The sequence below is a fragment of the Microtus oregoni genome, unplaced genomic scaffold (assembly GCF_018167655.1).
Source record: "Microtus oregoni isolate MIOR12 unplaced genomic scaffold, Mior012 000006F_ref0000085, whole genome shotgun sequence".
Lineage (NCBI taxonomy): Eukaryota > Metazoa > Chordata > Mammalia > Rodentia > Cricetidae > Microtus > Microtus oregoni.
In genome coordinates this window covers 57082605-57105560 of record NW_024543065.1, presented here as the reverse complement: position 1 = coordinate 57105560, position 22956 = coordinate 57082605, and the positions used below count along the sequence as shown (strand labels likewise).

The following is a 22956-nucleotide window of genomic DNA, read 5'->3' as shown; positions in this document are numbered from 1 at the left end:
CAGATGGTTGTGAGCCACCATGTGGTTGTCAGGAATTGAACTCAGGACCTTTGGAAGAGCAGGCAAATGCTCTTAACCGCTGAGCCATCTCTCCAGCCCCCAAGACTTGGGTTTCTTTCGCAACACCCCATGAGGGTTCACTGCCATCCATAACTCCATAACTCCAATTTCAGAGAACCTTACTTTCATGGGCACAGGACACACATGAGGTTCACATGTACACGTGCAGGTACAAACAATCGTGCACATAAAATAAAAAAGAATTTAAGTTACTCGGTTTCAAATGGAAAACCAATTTGGCAGGAAAGTGTTGGTTAATGGTGAAAGGCCTGCCTGCCTCTCTAAGATGGTGCAGTTTCTGGGCGGCGCTGGTTTCTCCTTTCAAAGGCTCAGAGAGGCAGAGGTCGGATAGCACAGTGGTGTGATGTGAAAGGAGAGCCTAGCTGTAGTGGGAGGGGGGTGTGAACATGTGCTGACATCGTTCTAACCCTCGGATGGAAGAAGCTGGATGAGCTTTTCGGTCTGGGGTCTAAGAGCAAAGGGCAGTCGGGCGTGCCACACGCCTGTCAACCAACACAAGGAAGGAGGAAGCAGGACCAAGAGGCCAGGCTGAAATACATACATATCGAGACCCTGCCTCAAGAACAAACTAAATTTTAAGAAGCAGAGAGTGGGAAAGAAAAACGGGTTGCCGTTTGTTTTTATGTCCCCAAGGGCAGGGACACGCGAGCCTCCCCCGACCTTGGGGATCCTAATCTCAAGCTGTAAAATTTACAACCCTGGACAAGTTACCTGAGGGGCGCACGTGGCGGGCTACTGAGCCAATCGGAGCGCCGAAGCTCCTTCGCACGAGAATGTGATTGGATAGAGGCCGGGTGGGCGGGAGGAGGCGCCCTCGGGGCGGAGCCTGTCCCAGGCTGAAAGGGGTGCGCGCCCGGGGTCCCCAGCCGAAGCTACCATGGATAGGGCCACAGTGGCCGGCGACCTACTGACTTTGGGGTAAGGTGTGGTTGGGGGTACGGGAAGGGCACACTCGCTCCGGGACGCGGACGCAGATGGAGTCGCACTGACGCGTGCCCCGCCGCAGGTACGGTGCCCTCCCGGAGGCGGCGTCCCGGGGCCCCGCGTGTGCGGACTTCAGGGCGCTGTGCGCGCGGCTGGCGGCCGAGCTGACGGCTCTGGGAGCTCTGGAGCGGCGAGAGGAGGGCACCGCAGTACTGGGCGCTGGCCACGGTGCGTGAGGATCTGGGTGGACGGCGGGTGGAGCCCGGCACCTGCCGCTCCCTTGATGGCTTCCTCGTCCCGCAGGCCCGGACGCAGAAGAAGAATTCCTGCGGCAGTTGACCGGCCTGCTGCGGGCGTTGCACTGCCCGGATCGCGCGCTCTGCGGCGGAGACTGCGCCACAGTGCTGCGGGAGCCCGGCGGCGGCCTGCGCCTGCTGCGTGAGCCTGAAAGGCCCCGGGAGGCGGGAGTGGGCGGGGCCCCGGAAGTGGGTGGGTTCAGATCTGAGACTGGGCCCGGGGGCGTGGCCAAACCTTTGAGGGTCTCCTGAAGGCCGCCGGTAGGTGGGACCGGCTTAGGGCTGGGCTAGAATTCTGAGGAAGGCCTCTGAAAGCTTTACTGAGTTGAGAAGTGGGCTGGAGGAGGAGGAGCTGCAGCCTTGAAGTGGGTGGGCTTACTCTGGGGGATCTGTTCCTATTTTTAGGGTTTCTTTGCTCCGAGCTCCAGGCTGCCCGCCTCTTGCATCTGCGGCCCCAGCTACATGCTAGGCCTGTACAGTCCTTTGGAGAAGGGACAAAGGAGGGAAATGGCGTGGTTCAAGAGCTGATGCTAACTCTTCAAGCACTGGGGCTCCCTAGACCAGTTCGTGGAACCCTGGCCAGCCAGCTACTTCGGGAGTTTCAAGAGAAGGTAGAGAGACAGTCACCTCTTGAGCTACCTTACTTGGCGGGAGACTCCTGTCTTCAAAGCCATCTCTAGAATAACCCAATGACAGGGATGGTTTTAGAACTTTGGTCGCCATTTTATTCTAACTTGCTTTTTTGCTGTGATGTAACACTGCCCAAAACCAGTGTGAGGAGGAAATTCCAGCCCATCATAGAGGGAACTCCAGGCAGGAACTGAAGTCGAGACCATGGGGGAATACTGTTTACTAATTCATTTCTGACTTGTTCAGCTACCTTTTGTTTTGTTTGTGTGTGTGTAGCCCACGGCCATGTGCCCAGGAATGGCACTGCCCATAGCAGGCAAGGCACTCTTACATTAAATAGCAGTCAACAGGCATGCCTACAGACCAGTCTGAGGGATCATTTCCTCAAGTTGAGATCCCCTTTTCTCAGGTCTCTCTAGATTTGTGTCACATTGACAAAAGCCGTTAACACCGTTGTTGCCTCTGAGGCCCTGGGGAACTGGAGTACTTAAGAAGGTCCTTTCTGTTTGTGTCTCATTGGCTCCTGATTGCTTCCACCAGATCTCTGAGCTGCTGCCTCGCCTGCCGCCAGAGTCCATGCAGCCCCTCCTCAGCTCCCCGCTGGATGCGTCACGATGGGTAAGAGCATGTATAGATGCCTGTGAACAGTATCCTCACCCAGAGATGCCACCCGTGCTGTGACCAAGATATTTTCTCCTAGGAAGCCCTGGAGACCTTGTCCCAAAGCCTGACAGAGCAGTATTGCTGCCGCCGCTGCCTGCTTCTGAAGCGTCTGGATCTTACGACATCTGCCTTCCACTGGGGTGACCGGGCAGAGGTGTGGGGACCTTAGCCAGAATAAGCAGGGCGTTGGGAAGCACAGCAGCAGGGTGGAGGGGCAAGGGAGAGAGACCATCTTAGAACCTTGTGAGATTGTTTTTATTTGATGTGTTTTGCTTACATGTATATGTGCATCATGTGTGTGCAGTATTCACAGAGGCCAGCAGGGGGTGTCAGATCCCTTGGAAGCAGAGATGGAGATGGTTGTGAGCTTCCATGTGGGTACTGGGAACTGAAGCCAGGTCTTCCAAAGAGCAGTCAGTTCTCTCAACTGCTGAGCCATCTCTCCAGTGCACATTTAGGGATCTTTTCTAAAGGATTTATTCATTTTTCCTTTATGTGTATGTTTTTATGTGTGTGTGTGTGTGTGTGTGTGTGTGCGTGTGTGTGTGTGTGCACGCGCGTGCGCGCATGGCTGGTGCTTGCAGGGTAAGGGAAGGGCATCGGATCCCCGGGAACTGGAGTTATAGAGGGCTGTGAGCTGCCCTGTGGGTGCTGGGAACTGAACCCTGGTCCCCTGCAAGAACAGTCCGTTCTCTTAACTGCCCAGCCGTCTCTCCAGCCCACTCTTTAGAATCTTAGAGTTCAAGATTTCTTGACTCTCAGGGCCTCAAGGGCATTCTAGAATGTTCTCCATGGGAGTGTCTTCAGAACTATTCCCCAGTGTAATAAAATGTAGTTAAGACTATCTTAATTGTTGTCAATACAAGGTACCCGGAACTGGGTAGGAAAATTAGGTTCATTTTGGCTTATGGTTTTGGAGGCTGAAACACATGGAAGCTTGGGCAGGTTGTGGGACTTGCATGCGTCTCCTCCAAGGTCAGTCCCTGTGACCTTGATATGTCACCAAAGGTCGCTCTCTCACATGGTCAGCCACTTTTAAGATTTTGTTTTTGCCTCTTAACTTGGTGGCTGAGGATGACCTTGAACTTCTGACCACTTAGCCTCTGCTCCCCTAGTGCTGAGATGATAGTTCTTGTGCCACCATGCCCAGCTGTCTGTCACACCACAATGCTCCTTGGTGAATGACCCCCTCTGAAGCATACAGAGGCCCTGGGTGGGGACGAGCTCTTGGGCTCCTTGTCCATGGATTACCTTTCCCCCACTCCAGGCCCGAGGAGAAGCCATGAAGGCAGTGCTGTTTCCAATCCGAGGACTTCTGACACCAGAATCTAATGTCTCTGTCGCACATGTTCTGGCTGCCCGAGCTGACCTTTCCCGTCTGGTCCCAGCTACTAGTGTGGCTTCCCGCCGAGGGACCAGCTGTGCCATCAACAAGGTGTGCCCATCTCGGGCAGGGGAGAATCTGAACATCCTTGGCCTTCAGATTGGTCTTCTGGGGTTTCCCCTGGTTCTTGGCCTCTGGAGTTAACTGGGCACAAACTAACCACTCTCCGTAGCAGAAGGAAATTTTCTAATTTTTTTTGAGATAGTCTCATGTAGCCCAGGCTAGTCATGTAGCCAACTCATTATGTAGCAAAGAGGTCGGCCTCGAACTCCCAGTCTTCCTCCACTTCCCAAATGCTGGGATGATGGGATGCATGAGCACACCCCTGCTTTCTTTTTAAATCTACTGAAACTCAAGTCTAATCAACTTTCAGGTGCTTATGGGTGATGTGCCAGACCGTGGGGGGCGCCCAGATGAGCTGGAGGCACCCATGCCTACCTGGAGAAGCCGAAGTGAAGATGGAGGAAGGGGAAAGGCTGGCCAGCAGCGCTGGGGTCGCAGAAAGAAGAAGAAGTAAAGGGTCTTGGAGGGTCGGTCAGAGGCTCTGCTGGGTTCTGATGCTGCCAGTAACCTTTGAGAGTCACTGGGAGGGTTTTCCTTGGTGCCTAAGCCAGGCATTCCCTGTTGTAGAGAGTCCCTGAGCTTCCTACACCCACCCATCCCTTAACACTATGAACCATGTTGTCTGAAAAATAAATTTAATTCTTTTGATGGTTATAGAATCTGTTTCTGTATAGGGACCAGCTCAAGGTGTGTGTGTTTGTGGAGGGGCAAGGGGGAGTTTCTGCCCCCAGGTCAGGATAAGCTTTTTGCTTCTCATGTGGGTGTGGGGAAAGACACATTGAAACATTGGACACACACTTTACAGGTCTAGGCATCTGGGACACAGCGGGTATTATGGGTAAACATCTCTGCCTTTTGGGAGCTCTTTCCGGGAGGAAGAACAGACAGACGTTCAACAAGGCCAACAGGTGAAATGTCTAGTTCATTAGAGGACCAAAGCACCATGGAGAAAGAGAAAGCAGCAGGGGAGGGTCAGACTGCATGTGTGTGACATCACTGTGGTCACCTGAGCAAAGCTCTGGAGCAGGTGAGCCATGCAGACCTCTGACAACGAGCACTCCAGAAAAGGGGATGGCTAGTGCAAAGGCCCGAGGTAAGTATTTTGGGGCATGTCCTAGGAACATGGAAGCCATCGTAGGTGGAAGAGGATGAGCAAGGAGGGGAGATGTGGACAGGGAAGACAGGTGCTGGGGACAGATCTTACAGAGCTTTTTAAACCTAAGACTGGGTTTCACCTTGAACAAGCTGCAGGAGGCCCCGAGCAGGGGAAGACATTTCACACACACTGCCCACACCAGCCTCTGTCCTGACATTGGTTAGGATTCTGTCCCCACCCCCCCCCCCTGTTCTCACAACCTCCAGACCCATGCCAGCAGTCAGTATGGTCCACTGGTTCACAGCTTCACTTGGAGCTTGAAGCTTTAGTCTCCTTATCTGGGAAGTGGGGAGCTGGGGAGATGATGTGACAAGGGTCCAAATCCATCCAACACAGAGCCGCAGGTGCTAAGTGAGGCGGGAGGGAATACGGCTGGCAGTCAGTGCAGTGCAGAAGAACCTTTTCTAGGGGAAGACTCCAGATGCTGTTCAGGCACTGGGCTTCGAGGAAGCTTTGGGCGGTGAAACTGGTGCTGGGAAGGGCACCTGGAGGGAGAAGAATGCACAATGAGGGGCCCTTCATTTCTGTAGGGGACAGTTCACAACCAGGACCCGGGTCTCACTCAGACTGGCTAAATGACCAATACTCCCAGATGAAATCTTTGCCTTTCAAGAGTGGAAATTGTTCCAATAATATTTATTGTAGATTCTGACATATTTGGTCTTATTTTTGTTGTTGCTGTGCGGGGAGGGGGAGGAGACATCATGTCCCATGTGGATGCTGTCAATCCTGACCCTAAAGAGCAGGTCAAGGACTCCTGGGTAGGCAAGTGCTCTTGGCCTTGTTCTCACTTGACCTTCTTTTGTTTCTTTGAAACATGGTCACTCACTATGACAGTCTGACCTGGATCCTCACCATGTATCCCTGAAGTTGTGGCTGATCTCCTCTATCAGCCTCTTCAGCGATAGGAGTATAGGTTTGCGCAACCATGCCTAGCTTTTGCTTTTCCTCCCTAGGTCTTTGTTTTTGTGCTAGTAACTACCCACTTTTGTCACCTGAGTATATTATGACTGCTATTATTTCTCTGCCAACACTGAAAACTAGTCAGTGTCCACTGGGCATGGCGACTCATACCTATAACACTCTGGAACATAAACGCAAGATGATTGTGAGTTTGAAGCCGGCCTGGGTTACAAAATGAACTGGTTAGGTTTTGCCATCTTCACACAAACTAGAGTCACCCGGGAAGAGGGAACATCAATTAAGGGATTGCTTCCATCAGATTGACCTGTCGACATGTCTGTAAGGCATTTTCTTGAGTAACGATTGATGGAGGGGGAAGGAGGAGGGGGAAGGCCCACCCGGGTGGGTAGTCCTGGGTTGTGTAAGAAAGGAAAGTGAGGAAGCCATGAAGAGCAGCATTCCTCCTCCATGTTCTCTGCTTCAGTACCTGCCTGACTTCCTCCAAGAAATGGACTGTGACCTGGAAGTGCAAGTCAAATAAACCCCTTCTTCCCCAAGTTGATTTTGGCCAGTGTTGTAGCACAGCAGCAGAAAGTCGACTAGGACACATAGTGAGATACCGCTTTAAAAAAAAAAATTCTTTCCTTCTTTTTCCTTAGTGTCTCTAACCTCCCATCCAGGTGACGGAGGATTTTTATATGGTTTTGCCTCTCTGTGATTCCCAGATCTGTCTGGTTTATCCCAGACAAATAGCCTTCCTCTCCTGGATGCAGCTCGGGACTCCTTACCATCTCCGCCTCCTGGGAAGAGTGTGAGGACTCCGTCTGGGTCCAAGCGTGGCGGAGGTGGCAACCAGACTCAGCATCCAGGGATAGTGTGGAGGAGAGATTTTCCTCAGAGCCTGTTTGGGATGTGAGGGGTGGCAGAGATGTGACTCCATCCTCTGGGCCTTCCTCCCAGGCAGGCACCGTGTTCTGGGTCTTACCGCAGCTGGCAGGAGGTGCGGCTGGCACAGGTGCCCCTGGGGGACCAGGCTCACCCTTCGTCTCTGGTCTCTTCTTGCACTCCACTCTCACTTGGTCCTTGCAGTGTCGGTGACAGCACAACCCACAGTCTGGGGGGAAAGGAGCTGCTGAGCACCCCATTCTTCCAGCCTGCAAGTCGAGAGCCCCACACACACACACTTACCCCGACAGCGATAACCTTGCTTGGTGACACCCCAGAGCTGAGGAAAGAAAGAATTGGTCAGTCAGACTAGAGGAGGGCACATGGGAGAAAGAGGATGGAAGCCAGTAGGTTTTGAAATTTCTTAAGATTCTGTGAATTAACCAAAATTATAGGAACTTGGAGATTATCTCAAACTTAGGGAATCAAGTAGGGTATTACAAATGGGCAAACTGCTGAGTTAACGAAAATGTATATGCTGTGGATAGGGGCTGTGTGTCATTCACGTCTCCAGACCAGCACTGCCTGGCTCATGAGCTGTGTCAAGTGCAGACCTGGCAGTACATAAATGGTGATATCTGTAGTTGAGTCTCAGTTTAATGATTAAGATTTGTTCACTATCAAGAATTTGAAGCCAGGTGTGGTGACCATACCTATAATCCCAAGAGGCTGAGGCAAGACTGGGCTACATAATCCATTTAATTTTGTGTGTGTATGCATTCTGAGGATTGAACTCAGGACCTTGTGCATGGCAGGCAAGCACTCTACCACTGAGTTAAATCCCTTGCCATATAAAATAAATTTGAAGCCAGTCTGAGCTACATGGGAAGACCCTGTCTCAAAACCCTAAAATTTGAGAGAAAACAAACAAAAATAAAAGATGTCTTTAAGTTGGAAATGAAGAAGCTTTTGGTGGTCCAGGGTAAAGGATCAGAGAGTGATTTTGGGGACCAGGTTTCTCCTGGAGCTCCATATGTAGTAGACCAGGCTGGCCTCGAACTCACAGAGCTCTGCCTGCCTCTGCCACTTAGATGCTGGCATTGAAGGTGAGTGCCACACCAGCTGGAGACTGATGTTTAAAATTTGCTTTACTTATTTATTTTTGTTGTTCTTTGAAAAATAATTTGCGAAACTTGAGACTTTGTTACCACCTGAGTGCGCGCGCGCACACACACCACAGAGCATGTTGACATAAGAGAATGACTTCATGGAGTCAGGGTACTGGCTCCCCTTAAACTAGAATCACAGGCAATTGTGAGCTGCCCGATGTGGGTGCCGGGGACCAAATCCAGTCGCTCAGCAAGGGCAGCCAAGTGATATCACCTGCTGAGCCACCTCTCCAGCTCTGCTGGTGTTTGTTCGTTCATTCATTCATTTTTTGTTATTTGTTTTGGTTTTCCAAGACAGGGAATCTGTATGTAACCCAGACTGTCCTCAAACTCAGAAATCAGTCTGCCTCTGCCTCTCAAGTGATGGGACTAAAGTTGTGCACCACCATGTCCAGCTGTGTTGGTGTTTTCTAAGACAGAGTCTCATATAGCCCAGGCTGGCCTCAAACTCACTATGTAACTGAGGATGACCCTGCAGTCCTAGATTCTGGTACACGTTATCATGTCCACCAGACCCCCACCCCCACTGCCTTGAGTTAGGTTGTGAGGCACTAATCCAGGGGAGACAGGGCCCAAGGGTGCTAACAGGGCCAAGTGCTCACGAAGCCGCTGCAGCTGTGACAGAAGGTGGGCTTGCGGAAGGTGACTTCATGGAAGCTGTGCAGGAAGGCCAGGCCCAGCTTGGAGCAGATAGCGCTGGCGCGGAGCAGGTATTCCGTCAGCTCCTCTCTGCTGAAGGAGCCACTCCTACAGGGCAAAGGCCACACCTCAGCATGACTGCCCCCCGTCCCCTCGTGGCATGTCCAAGATCCTTGCTTTTGGAAGATCCAGGAGCCAGGGCCTCTTACCCGTGGCGGGGAGGTGGGTGAAGCCCATGGCAGGCAAAGGGGAAGTTGCCTGACAGTCGCTCAAAGTCCTCCAGAGAGATAGTGCCATGGCCTTCTGGGTCATAGTTCTTGAATACGGACTTGAGAAGGACACGAAGAGGAGAGTGAGAACAAGACACCCAGGCCCAGCCCTGTGGGCTTGGCTTCCTCCCACCGCTCATCTGGCAGCCCTCCAGGGACCCGCAATCCCTCCCCACTGCTCATCAGACAGCCCTCCCAGGACCCGCAGCCCCTTCCCACTGCTCATCGGACAGCAGGGACCCCCAGCCCTTCCCCAGGGACCCTGCAACCCCTCCCCACCGCTCATCGGACAGCCCTCCAGGGACCCGCAGTCCCTCCCCACCACTCATCGGACAGCAGGGACCCGCAGCCCCTTCCCACCGCTCATCGGACAGCAGGGACCCGCAGTCCCTCCTCACCGCTCATCGGACAGCCCTCCAGGGACCCGCAGCCCCTCCCCACCGCTCATCGGACAGCCCTCCAGGGACCCGGAGCCCCTCCCCACCGCTCATCGGACAGCCCTCCAGGGACCCGCAGCCCCTCCCCACCGCTCATCGGACAGCCCTCCAGGGACCCGCAGCCCCTCCCCACCGCTCATCGGACAGCCCTCCAGGGACCCGCAGCCCCTCCCCACCGCTCATCGGACAGCCCTCCAGGGACCCGCAGCCCCTCCTCACCGTCACTAGTTGTTCCACATGCTGACCCAGGGTTACGCTGTCTGGCTTTGGGGTCACACCATGGGCCCACTCCGCCACCAGAGGGGTTTTGTAGGGGGAGGGTGGCTAGAAGAACACAGAGGGACACAGTCAAAGCATAGGCTTAAGCGGAGTGGGAGGGTGACAGGGTGGAGGGAGCAGGGGTCAGAGGTCAGGAGCCAAGGCTCACCAGACTCTTGGGACAGCGTGGTTCCCGGGCATAAGAAAGCTCGTAGATCTCATCTTCGGTATAGAAGAGATCCAGGGAGAGCTGGGGGATGGGCAGGGTAGTAAAGTTCCTCCTACAGGTCTCGGCCTGAGCCTGGTCCCCTATGCTCTTCTCAGACCCTTCCCTTGGACCTGTCCTGCCATGCCTGCCACCCTCCACAATCCAAAGTGCCTTGTTCCCACTGAGGCCTTTTTAAAAAAGTGTGTGTGTGTGTGTGTGTGTGTGTGTGTGCGCCATGTATGAGTAGTGGGTGCCCACGGAGACCAGGAGAGGCACTGGGTCCCCAGGAGCTGTAGTTGCAGGCAGTTGTGAGCTACCACGTGCATGCTGGAATGGGAATGGGATGAGCAGAAAGAGCTCTGAACCACTGAGCTGTCAACCGTTCCCCACCCCCTTCTGAGACAGTCTCATCACACAGTCCAGGCTGGCCGGGAGGGAACTCACACCTTCCTCTCTTGGCCTCCTGAATGCTGGGGTTTCAAGCATGTGTCTATACATCCTGCTAAGTTCCATGTAGAATTAAACAAAGAGCCACATATTTTCAGTTTCCATTGGGTCCTGACAAAAGTTATGTATGGCCTTGTCTCAGGGTCTCTGAACTCAACTTTTCAGTCAACTACTCCACCTTCAGAATTTGGCACTGCCTCAACCTTCCTGACCCATGAAAAGAGCATAGTACGGGCACTCATATTGTAGGGTTCTAAGTTGAAGTGACCTGCAGGTTCCTTTACATACTTCTAAAGCTCAAACCTGGAGTCTTGAACATGCTCCGCTACTCTGTGGGCATGGTGAACATGCCTGAATCATAGTGTGTGGTAGGCAGAGGACGGAGGAGTATCACCAGCTTAGGGTTATCCTGGTCTACATAGTGAGTTCTAGGCCAGCAAGGGCTATATAGTAAGACCGGGTCTCAACAAAACAAAGCAAAAAGCAAGCAAACAAAAAATGGTACACCACTGAATTATCCTTAGATCTTGGACTCTGTGTGTGTGTATGTGTGTGTGTGCGCGTGTAGGCACATGGGTTCACATACGTGTGGCTTCTGAGGTCAATGTTTGGTTGTCTTCGTTATTTTCTCTATTATTTTTTGTTGTTAATTTTTTGGTTGTTGTTGTTAATGTTTTTGAAGACGAGGTCTCACTATGTAGCCCTAGATGGCCTGGAACTCACTATGTAGCCCAGGCTGGCTGGGAACTCATGATTCTCCTGCCTCTGTCTCCCAAGTTTGGGGCGCATGTGATCAATACCATCAGAGCTTCCAGTCACACCCCAGCTATGCCACACCCTGGCAGCTCAAGACTTGATAGGAGGAGCTCAGACACTGAGTTACTTTGTTTTTCTTTCCAGAGATGAGCAAAGAAAGAGCCTCTTTACACCCGGGCAGGCACTCTACTCCCGCTCAGCATTCCCAGCCCCTTGCTCTTGCAGGGATTCAACAGCCCAAAGCTACCCCGGGGGCCTGGAGCAGGTCCTTGAGCCAGGATAAACTGCGTTCCTTGTGTTCCTGGATTTTACTTGTTTTCTTTGAGACACAGGTAGCCCAGGCTAGTCTTCCAGTCTTATCCTCTTGAGTGCCAGGATTACTAAAGTGTGAGCCACCACACCCAGCTCAGGTACTGTTTGGATTACTTCTTACTACATTTATTGTTTCTTCTTAGCCACACTCTGAAGAGGGTCCTAGTGTTGTCCTTGTTTTACAAGTAATGAAGTGTTCACAGTGATGTGACCTGCCCGAAGTCACACAGCTAGCTAGACTCATAGAAGCTGTGGCTTTATGAGTTCCACAGCTGGGCTTCCTACTACACGGCTGTAATCACTGTACTTGGAGCGTCCAACAAGAGGACAGCTGCCTGGTTCACACACTGAGTTCCCTGGCCTGAGCGACACTGTGAGACCTGACCTTAAAATAAATACTAGACTGATGTAGTTTAGTGGTGGAAAACTTGCCTAGAACTCATCATGCAGGGGGTATGGCTCAGTGGTAGAGCCCCTGCCTAGAATTCCCCGGTGAGGGGCTGGGGTGTGGCTCAGTGGTAGAGCCCCTGCCTAGAATCCCCCAGTGAGGGACTGGGATGTGGCTCAGTGGTAGAGCCCCTGCCTAGAATCCCCAGTGAGGGGCTCTGGCTCCACAGCCAAGTGGTCACATATTATAAGTGAGGTCCTAATTTCATTTCCAGTACAGCAAAATCCAAACCAAACCAAAGTCTCTCATTCCCTAACTATCCAATCCTCCAGGCCCCTAGTAGCCCAGGACTCTAATTATTGGTCCCCTGTGGTCTCCAGGGAGCTCAGGTGACACAGGGCCCCCAGTTCACCGTCAGCAGGTGCAGCAGGTCCTCATTGGCACTGCAGGGGGGATGCTGTCCCTGGAGTGTCGCCAGCTCCTGCAGCCGTAGGTAGAGGCTGTTCAGCTTGGGGAGGTACAGGTGACCATCCGGCAACCTGTCTGGATGGGCCTCATACAGGGACACCAGGTCCTTAAGGTGTACACCCAGTATGGGCAGCCGGAAGCCAGTACAGCTGGCCCAGGTGCGGCGGTAGCAGGCATAGTTGTTTTGGGAGGCGAGGAGTTCTGTCAGCTCCAGCAGGGCCTGTGTAGAAAGGGCTTCTAGAATAAGAATATCTCTGTTGAGCATGCCCCTCACAGGGGGTTCCCTTAATCCTCTCCAGAAAAGGAGAAGAGGAAACACAAGAGAAAGCAAGCCTGGTGCAGAGCCCCGATTCCTGATTCCTACGTTATGGATGTGAAATGGCCAGGGCTATTAAATCACCAGTCTTTAGCCATGCCGGCAGTCTTTTTTTTTTTTTTTTTTTTTTGGTTTTTCAAGACAGGGTTTCTCTCTGTCTTGGAAACTGTTGCAGATCAGGCTGGCCTCAAACTCACAGAATCCACCTGCCTCTGCCTCCCAAGTGCTGGGATTAAAGGCGTGCCACCACTGCCCGGCTACAAACGGTAGTCTTGCGAGTTGGCTGCTCCACCGTCCTATAGGTGGGGAAGCAAGACCGACAGGGGCTGCTCCTCCACCAGTGAGGGGCCAGTTCATTGCTCCGTACACAGGTGGCCCAGGAAGAAAGAACAGGGATAGCTGGGGTGGGGGCGGGGAGGTCTATGGAATTTGGAGTATAAAGGTCCGACGATGGCTCCAGAGCCCTGGAGGGCTGACAGCAGTTACAGAGCAGTATAGAGCAGTATGTGAAGGTTCAGGACTTTGGGGAGTCGAGGGGGTTACCTTAGTGCTATCGGGGCTCAGGTGGGTGTGGGAGTCCTTCAGCCTGGAGATGGAACTATGACACAGGCCACCCGTGACTGCCATCAGTGTGTTGAAATTCTGTAGCCGGTGAAGCCTCTAGAAGGGAGGTAATGACAGAGGTGGGAGGTACCGCAGAACAGCCGTAGGGTGGGGCGCGGACGGGGGGGGGGGGTCAGTCATATGTGAGTGCACACCAGGTGTGAGCAGATGAGTGGGTCGGGCTGGCAAGGTGCCAGGCATGTATTTAGGGTTAGACAGATTCGGAGAACAGACAGGTGTGTGTTGACCAGCTGTAGAGAATTCAGAAGTATATCAGGCGTCGGGCTTCTGGGGGTGGGGTCAAACAACACACAAGCGAGTCATGCAGGTGAAGGCATGACTGGTAGAATGGAATAAATTAACTGTAACATAGAAGAGTAAAACTGATGTGGGATGAGCGTGAGGTCACAGGGTATCAGGAGAATTCTTTCCTTCCCTTCTCAAAGCTTGAAGGTCACTTTGGAGACAGGTGAGGCAGGACCAAATAGAAGATGCTCAGACCAAGAAGCTCAGGCTGATGCCAGACCTGCTTCCACGTCTAAAGAGCCGAGCAAGATATAGCTCAGTGGTAGAGCCCTTGCCTAGAATCCTCCACTAGGGAGCTGGGGGTGTGGCTCAGTAGTAAAGCCCTGCCTAGAATCCCCCAGTGAGGAGCTAGGGACACAGCTCAGTGGTAGAGCCCTTGCCTAGACCCCCCCCCCCCCCAGTGAGGGACTGGGGTGTGGCTCAGTGGTAGAGCCCCTGCCTAGACCCCCCCAGTGAGGGGCTAGGGTGTGGCTCAGTGGTAGAGCCCCTGCCTAGACCCCCCAGTGAGGGGCTAGGGTGTGGCTCAGTGGTAGAGCCTCTGCCTAGACCCCCCAGTGAGGGGCTAGGGTGTGGCTCAGTGGTAGAGCCCCTGCCTAGACCCCCCAGTGAGGGGCTAGGGTGTGGCTCAGTGGTAGAGCCCCTGCACAGAATTTCCCAGTAAGGTGCTGGCAGCAAGTCTCAGTGGTAGAGCCCCTGCATATAGAATCGCCCAGTGAAGGACTGGGGATGTGGCTCAATGGTAAAGGACTTATTTAAGGGTGCAGGAGGCCCTGGGTTCAATCCCCCCGTACTAACAGAAATAGCCAAGCAAGAGGAAGCAAAGTGTTGGAAGGCTCCTCAGGAAGGGCGTGGTCTGCTTTGGAGATATTCAAAGAGGTCAGACCACAGGGCTTCCCTTTTCCCAGAAGGGAGGAGAGGCTGACTCAACGGGTCAGGGACAGAGAGACAGGACTAAGTCTCTTTGTATCTTTGTATCTAAGTATCACTAAAAGTGATACAGTCACTGTCGGAAGACACCCAGCGGGGCTAAGGACTGGAGATACAAAGCTGAAGACACAGAAGGGGTGGGAGTTGATATGATATGTGGAATTTGACTTTGGGCCTAGGAAATAGTGCTAATTTCTAACTATAGAGCCAACAGTGGGGCCAAGTATGGTTTGACTCTGTGATATCAAGGTCACAACGGAGTATGGACTCGGATGATGCCAGGGTACTGTGTGGTAAGTATGGTGGGTGAGGGAGATGAATCATGCCAGCAGAGGATGGGCTGGAGTCATGGGCTGGAGAGATGGCTCAGTGCCTACGAGCACACACTGCTCTAGCAAGGGGACCTAAACTCTGTTCCCAGCACCCATACTGGGCAGCTCACAACCGCCTCCTGTAATTCCAGTGTCACTGGCCTCTAAAGGGGCATGTGTGCACACAGTTTAAAATAATTAAAAAATAAATATTGATCTGTAGCCAGCCTGGTCTACAGAGCTAGTTCCAGGACAGCCAGGGCTACATAGAGAAACCCTGTCTCAAAAAGTCAAAATAAATAAACAAAAGAAGAAGAAGAAGAAGAAGAAGAAGAAGAGAAAAAAAAGCCTTAGTCAGTCACAATATGGAAGCCACGTAGCTGTCCCAAATCTAGTTAGTATACAGTCCTGGATGCCAGCTGTGGTGGCACATACTTTAATCTCAGTATTAGGTAGGCAGATCTCTTTAAATTCGAGACCATCCTGGTCTACATAGCAAGTTCTAGGACATCCAGGGCTAAACAGAAAGACCCTATCTCAAAAAAAAAAAAAAAAGGCAGAAAGACTGGGCGTTCAGATGGGCTTACCTGTGCCACATGAATGAATTTGTCCAGTACCTGGGCTCGTTGTGCAGCCCCGGGACGGCTCAGTACCATGACTTGTACCCAGCGGGACACACTGTTGCTCAGACCCACAGAACCTTCCAGAGCGGGACAACCCCTCACTGAGCCCTGCAAAACATAGCCCCGCAGGTCTTGGGGCTGAGGACAAGATGAGTCAGGGCGGGTGCTAGAGCTCACATGCCACCTTCCTGGCAGTCCCAGCCTCTACCATCCTAACATAGTCTATGTCTCCCACCAGGCTACTGTTGGTCCCGGACACCACCTTGTCCTGCTCTCGTCTGTGCACATGATTATGTGTCTGACCGGGGCATGCTCAACACAGGGAGGTGTGGGCAAGAGAACGTGAAAGCGGCTTTTACTTGATCTGCTCAATAATACGTACACTCCACACTCGTGTCCACCATACCGTAACACAGGCACGCGCATACGCGCACACACACACACACACACACACACACACACACACACACTCTCTTTCTCTCTCACAAAATCCGGAAATCTGTCCCCTAAAGGAATCAGATCCCCGTTTTCCTTCAAAACAACATCTAGATGTTAGCAGCTGCTACATTTCAACCCAGAAGCACACCCAGTTGCCTTTAGGGAAGGGAAACAACAATTTCAAAGGTAGCATTTACTCTAACCATGCATTGGTCTCTGGTATAGGAACTCTTAATATCCTGCCTGATTTTTTTTGGGGGGGGGGGTCTCTATGTTGCCCTGACTGTCCTGGAACTTGCTCTGTAGACCAGGCTGGCCTCGAACTCACAGAGATCTGCCTGCCTCTGCCTCCCATTCAAATGCTGAGATTAAAGGTGTGAACCACGACCACCCAACTCCATTTTAATTTTTACATTTATGTACAGGGGAACCGAGGTATGGTAAGTTGAAATGCTTAGGGAATACATGAATAACTGAGAAAATCCTTTGAGCACTCAACTATGTGATTCTATTGCAGGAAGCAACGACAGGGTCCCATGGAGGCCAAGCTGGCCCTGAGTTTCACATCCTCCTGCATCGGCCACGCAATTTAGGCCTGCACCACCACACCACACGACAACCAGCACTTCTACATGAGAATTTCACTCCTTCTCCTCTCCGTGAAGCGGTGTGGTCTCTGCCTTGTATGAATGGGTACCCAAGAGATGGAGAAACTAGTTCAAAGCTAGCGAGGTCAACAGGATCTGAGGCGGGCTGGGGACATGGAAAGCTTGCCTAGTGTGCCTGCACAAAGCCCTGGGCCTGATCTGTGTCCCTGCAGAAACCGCTGTGTTGGCACACACCTGGGATGCTAGCACCCGAGAGGTGGAGGGAGTGGACCAGAAATCAAAAGTCATCCTTGGTTCCATAGCAGGAGGCCATGAGACTCCCATTCAAACAACGGGGCAGACAGGGAGTAAGAATGAGTGGAAAAGAAAGAAATGGCCGCTAAAGTGACACCGTGGATAAAAGGGCCTGAGCTGCTTTCCTGAAATGCGCATGGCGGCAGAAAGAGAAGACCATTTTCTCTCTCTCTCTCTCTCTCTCTCTCTCTCTCTCTCTCACACACACACACACACACACACAAGTAATAAACATGTAAATAAAAATGTCTAGAAGGAAGGGAGAAGGGGATGGGATTTGAACTCAAGGCCTTAGCACCCAGCCAGCTCAACCCATTGTCTCAGACCCTCCAGCTGCCACGGTAGATTGCTTAAGAGCATCGGCCCGGAGTGCGGGAGCACACCTTTAGCCCCAGCACTCGGGAGGAAGAGGCAGGTGGATCTCTGTGAGTTCAAGGCAACCTGGTCTACAAAATGCGTTCCAAGCCAGTCCAAGTTATAAGATGAGATCTTGTTTCAAAAAAAAGAGTTTACAGTCTGGGCTGGGGATGTAGCTCGGTGTTAGAGAGCTTGCCTAACGTAGGTAAGACCCTGGGTTCAGTCACCAGCACTGTTAACCCAGTCACAGGAATAGCAATGATAGTAAGACCTACAACCCCAGTCACAGGAATAGCAATGATAGTAAGACCTACAACCCCATACGGATGCCTCCTCCAAGAGCACCCCCCCACCCCTATTCTGTTTGCTGCCTAGGGGCACACTGGGAAAGACATTCTCACTGTGATGGCCTGGAAGGCCCGGAACTCGAGGTAAGTGAGGTGTTGAGCCAGCTCCTCTGTCTCCAAGTGATCAAACAGCAAGGACACTTTGCGCTTCTTGCCCAGGCCTGGGCTGCTCATGGGAGGTGGGGGGCCGGGCCCTCTGGGACTTAGTCTGGAGGTCAAGAAGGACAGGTTATTGGAGTGGCTCAAGAGTTGAAGGTTTGGGGGGGCATAGAAGGTGTGGGCAGGATAGGGTGAGGGCAGGGAAGAAGGGGAGGGCTGGCTCACAGGTTGGAGGCATCTCCTAGACTTCTTTGGGTCAAGTTGCCTTCCTGAGCTACCGTGGCCCAAAACCGATCTATGACTTCTTCTAGATGGGGCTCCTGGTGCACCGCCTCAGGGTCATGGGTCAGCCAGTACCTGGAAGGGGCCAGAGACGGGAGGTGGGTGAAGAGGGGCTCTGTAAGGGGCCTGAGGCTAAGGAATTCTACATGTGGGGAACTAAGGGCATTTCCATGTCTATGGTTTCTGGAGTCAGAATCAGAGGGGTGATTCAGAGGTCTTGGCCGGGGGGGGGGGGGTTCTTAAAACAGGACAGGGATCTCTTGAGACAACTGGGTAGCCAGGCAGTAGGGGAGCCAGGAACTGGGTAGGGGTGAGATCTGGGGAGTCAAGGCGATGAAATCTTAGGAGTATGTGGGAAGTGAGGCGTCACCAAGGAGAGTCTATGGGATCTGGGTCGGGTCTCCAAGAATTAGTGTTCTAAGGAGCAGGGGGCAGTGGTCTCAGGAACTAGGTTAGGGGTGGTTTTTAAACTTTCTTAAAATATTTATTTTAATTTTGTATGTACGAGTGTTTTGCCTACAAAGGATGTATGTGTACCATGTGTGTGCCTGGTGCCATGGAGGTCAGAAGACAGTCAGCCACCATGTGGGTGCTGGCAACTGAATCCAGGTCTTTGAAAGAGCAGCTAGTGCCCTTCCTCACGCTGAGCCATCCAGTCACAGTCAATGGTGCCTTAGCAAGGGAGTTTTTTGTAACTTTTTTGTTTTTGAGATGGGACCTTACTCTATAGCCCAGGCTATCCTTGAACTTGAGGAGAACCTTTACCTCAGGCTATCTCATGCCAGGATTACAGGCATGAGTTATCACATGGACTCTTAGCATGGGATTTTAGAAAATGGGGCTGAGTGTATGTGGGGGGTGGATTGGGTTGGGGGATCTTGGAGAGGTGTTTTATGGGAAGGGGGTGGTCTTGGCCCAGCCCTACCTGACCAGGTAACAAATCTGTAGCTGTCTTAGCTCCTGCGCATCTTTGGCAGCCTTCCGGTACCTGAGTTCTAGTCAAGGCTGTTTTGCAGCACCCCCATTTTCCCACTCCCCACTCCCTTCTCCTAGGAGTTTAGGAGTCTGCCCTTAACCCTCTAGATGGAGATCACTGTTCTGGGAGGATATGAGGTCAGCAGCCGGGTTGCGAAGTCTGAGGATGGCAGCACCCAGCTGTGCATCATAAGCACCATCTTGAGAATGTGGTCCCCACGGCGCAGGCTGCCAGTAGAGTCTGGAGGAGGGAGGAGAGTTCGTTAGCCTGGGCCCTGGGCAACAGACCGATAGCTTCCAGCCTGGGTGGACAGGCTGCTGCAGGGGCTGGTCCTACCTGTGCTGCCCTGCAGGAATCTGAGCAAGCAATATGATTTCCTCAGTGTCCTCATCTGTCAGGTGCACAGGACGGGATGAGTTTGGTTCCTGGCCTTCAATCATCTCAAGCTGTTTTCCTTGAACTTTTTTTTCTTTTTCTTTTTGAGACAGGGTTTCTCTATGTAACACCCCTAGGTGTCCTGAAACTTGCTTTTGTAGACCAGGCTGGCCTCAAACTTTCAGAGATCCACCTGCCTCTACCTCCTGAATGCTACCTGGCTTCCTCGAATTTTTAAGATTTATTTTTATTGCCTTAAATTGTGTGTGTGTGTATGTGTGTGTGTGTGTGAAGTGTGTGTATGTGTGTGTGAAGTGTGTATGTGTGTGTGAAGTGTGTATGTGTGTGTGAAGTGTGTGTGTGTGTGTGTGTGTGTGTGAAGTGTGGGTTTGTTCACATGGGTGCTGGGAGCCCTCTCATGCCAGGGCTATCAGGCTCCCTGGAGCTAGAGTTACAAGTGATGTAAGCCCTCTGATGAAGATAGTGGGAACCAAACTCAGGCCCTCTGCAAGAGGGGTACATGATTTTAATCACTAAGCTATCACTTCAGCCCCTTAACTCATTTTTTTGACACAGGATATCACTAACTAGTGCTGGCTGGCTTGGAGCTTGCTATTTAGATCAGGCTGGCTTCAAATCACAGAGATCAGCCTGCCTCTGCCTCTCAAGCGCTGGGATTAAAGGCAAGCACCATATCACCCCGCTAGGTCTCGAACTTTATCCTCCTGCCTCAGCCTTCAAAACTATGTGACTAGACTCAAACTCTCTCCCATCATTTATATCATTTACATAAGGCAGAGCCACCCTACTGACCCGCTTTCCACCCCTACCAGTAAGGCTGACAGAGGACCACTTAGCGGGCTGTGTGCGCTGGGAAGGCTGGCCTGGGTAGGCCTACTCACCGAAGCATTGGATACATTTCTCCAGTAGCTCATCTTCGCTGCAGCTGCCTTCGCTCAGCACCCCCAGATTCATGGAAGCCAAAACCTTGATGATTTCCCGGGGGGTGGGGCACGTCTTGTGGCGGCGGGCTTGTCGTGGCCGACCCCTCCCACCTGCCTTCCCAGAGCATTCCTGATGAGACTTCCTGTAGGCACACACAAAACACCCCTCCGCAAAGCATCTCGGGAGTACCTTCCTCCAAGTATACTCCCAGAATTCCTCTTGATCCCAGTGCCTCTAAGCACCATGGACCAAAGTTCTTGCAGACCAAGGCCCAGGGCTACCCACTAGGGACTCATGGGCGACAAACTCCAAAATATTTCAGATTCCCCAGGCAATCATGGGAGGGCCTTCCGAAAGCTTAACTCCCCCCTCCAGGCATTGACTTCATTATTATTTTTAAAGTTAGTATCCAAAATAGTGGGTTTCATTATGACATTTATCACACATAATCTTTATCATCTTACCCATACCTTGTTCCTATCTGCCACCCATCCGCCCTCCCTCATATCATTGGCTCCTTCTCTTTCCCAAATATTGTCCTCTGTTTTCATGTCATATATATGTATGTGTGTATACACATACTTAAATACAGGTTTCGCATATAAAGGAAAACACACGTAGTATTTTGTCTCTCCCCTGTTACTTTCTTTTATTCCCACCTCTCTTCAAGTTCTTCTTGATCATATATAACCCCAAAGCAGCGCAGGTGAAATCTCTTGTAAGCAAGTCCCCAGGATTCATCCTGAGTTCTCAGGGAACCCAAGACCTCAGACCAACTCCAGGGCATCTTAGGTGTCCACAAGTTGGCCTTCAGGCTCCTGCCAAAGCCAGAACGAGCTCTGGAGTTAGGAGTCGCGATGGCGCAGACTCCTGCAGTCAGGCCTCTAGAGATGCAGCCTGCCTCTGTAAGGCAGCAGGCCCTTCCTGAGCCTTTCACGGAGTCTGAGCCTCTAGCCTTTCTCCACATTTGGAGCCCAGAGAGGAAGTACAGAGCTTCTCTTGGGCTCCCCGGAGGTACGCGGGGTCCCTGGGGCCACAACCGCTTCAAGGAAAGTTTAAAAATAACCTTGTCGGCTGCCTCCCTAGGAGTCTGTCCCAGGTGAGGAAAAAGGGACGATGCAGAAGGAATGGAGGAATGGAGGGAGGGGTTGGATTCGAGTCGTCAGAGTCATTCAGAACTGGGCTCGAGAAGTTTCCGCTGGCCGTGTGCCTCTTTATAAGTTACCCAATGTCTTTCTAGCCCTTGCTTTCTTCAAATGAAAAAGTCATCCTTGGATTTTCCCCAGCGTTCTTAAGCCTGGCTCCTCAAAGGGGCCCAGCTGGTGGGGAAGCAGATAGTGAGACACGGAGAGAAAGCCGCGTATGATGGTGCTACTGTGTAATTCTAGCTGCCTGGGAGAATGAGGCAGGGGGATTGCAAGTTCGAGTTCAGCCTGGGCTACAGAGCAAGACACGATCTAAGAAAAAAAAAAAAAGACAGGAGGAAGCATCCAGGCTTCCAGCTTGGCATGGGTATGAAAATACAAACAAGGACACCCTAAAATAAATCTGCCGTGTCCCCTGCAACCTCTTAAGGGCTTAATATAGCTGTTAAATGTTAAATGATAATGGACATTTGAGCACTGACTCGGAAGCAGCCCGAGGGCTGCGCACTCCATGTTTTTCAGGTACTCACACCAAGTACCAAAAGCATCACCTTCCTGGACATTCCATATAAGTACAGTTTCTCAGGCGCCAGCGCAGACTCACGGAATCTAAAACTTTAGGGCTTTAAGGGTAGGCCCAGGGGCTGGTGCTTTCAAGCCCTTGGTGTGGCTGCCATACATGCTCACCTTTGAGAACTGGTGGTCAAAGCAGCGTAAGTTCTGCAAGCCCCTCTAAAGTGGTGCCCATGATAATTCTGACGGAAGCAGAAACTGAGACAGAGTAGTTGAGTAACTTACCTAAGGTCACACAGCCAGGAACCGAGGCACCCAAGATTCTCTCACCATATTGCTGAGAAGGTCCCTTTGTTCATCAGGACCGCGCTAGGGAGACTGGGAGAGCTATCCAGGCTGGGGACCCTGCACCATCTTTCCTTATGGGGACAGGAGGGCTAGCAATGCCAGGAGAAAGAAGCCCATTTCCGATCCTGCTAGCATGGGCAGCCCCCAGAAGTGCCTGGAGCAGCCAGCAGTGGTTTAAGAGGCAGGGAAGCTGCAGAGACCTACGTCATAAACCTCTCTCCTGGGGCACAGTCCTGCAGGAGCCTGGAGTTTCCAGTCCAGGGGGGTAGTGACCATAATAGGGGACAGGGAAGACCCCAGGGAAGACAGAGGCAGCCAGCTGAGGGAGCTGGGATTGAAGGATACAGGACAGCTCAAAGTCCAGGGAGAGACAACAGCAGTAACAGAGGCTCAGGTGCTCAGCTCCCTGAAGCATCTCATTCATCCCTCTGACCCACGAGAACCCCATTGGAGGAATGGGGGCACCCCTTGTCGTATTGTCCCCCCACTGGCCACAGCCAGAGTTAGCAGACTCTGGCTCTTCCAGACCTCCCTGGGGAGAGTCCTTTGGCTCTCCCAGGTCTCTTTTGGGGAGTCCTCTTACCTTTTGCTGTCTTTCCGGTTCATGGTTCCTAAAGGGGACAGGGGTTCTGACAGGCATATGATTCTGTTCCTTCTCTGGCCAGATTGTCAGCCCCCTGGGAGCTGCTGCAGCGTCCACGGTGTTTAGGAAGGAAAGAGGAACTGCCCCTCCCCACTCCCCCCCCCAGGCCAGGGGGAAGGAAGAGGCTGGGGAGAGACCAAAGGCTCCCCTCCCCCCAAGGGGAT

At 52.3% G+C, this 22956-nt stretch overlaps 2 protein-coding genes across 3 annotated transcripts; one reads left to right on the top strand and one right to left on the bottom strand.

Moving 5' to 3' along the window:
- Positions 1-892: 892 nt before the first annotated feature.
- Positions 893-4691, top strand: Fam98c (family with sequence similarity 98 member C). The gene is made up of 8 exons (XM_041654006.1): positions 893-999; positions 1088-1233; positions 1309-1443; positions 1707-1912; positions 2472-2549; positions 2632-2748; positions 3862-4029; positions 4352-4691. Exons 1-8 carry the CDS (start codon positions 959-961, stop codon positions 4493-4495), a joined length of 1035 nt encoding a protein of 344 aa, XP_041509940.1. The 5' UTR covers positions 893-958; the 3' UTR covers positions 4496-4691.
- A 708-nt stretch (positions 4692-5399) lies between these two features.
- Rasgrp4 (RAS guanyl releasing protein 4) lies at positions 5400-22755 on the bottom strand. Of its 2 annotated transcripts, none has more exons than XM_041654137.1 (17): positions 22733-22755; positions 20101-20285; positions 18942-19063; positions 18773-18825; positions 17791-17922; positions 17521-17674; positions 15387-15560; positions 13196-13312; positions 12281-12556; positions 9927-10007; positions 9719-9823; positions 9003-9121; positions 8743-8901; positions 7289-7326; positions 7086-7214; positions 6889-7001; positions 5400-5682 (listed from the first exon to the last, which is right to left on the bottom strand). In XM_041654137.1, exons 1-17 carry the CDS (start codon positions 22753-22755, stop codon positions 5626-5628), a joined length of 2037 nt encoding a protein of 678 aa, XP_041510071.1. In that variant the 3' UTR covers positions 5400-5625. The 2 variants fall into 2 exon arrangements, with proteins under 2 accessions (XP_041510071.1, XP_041510070.1); XM_041654136.1 differs by having other exon boundaries at positions 7289-7325; positions 8757-8901.
- Positions 22756-22956: the final 201 nt, after the last annotated feature.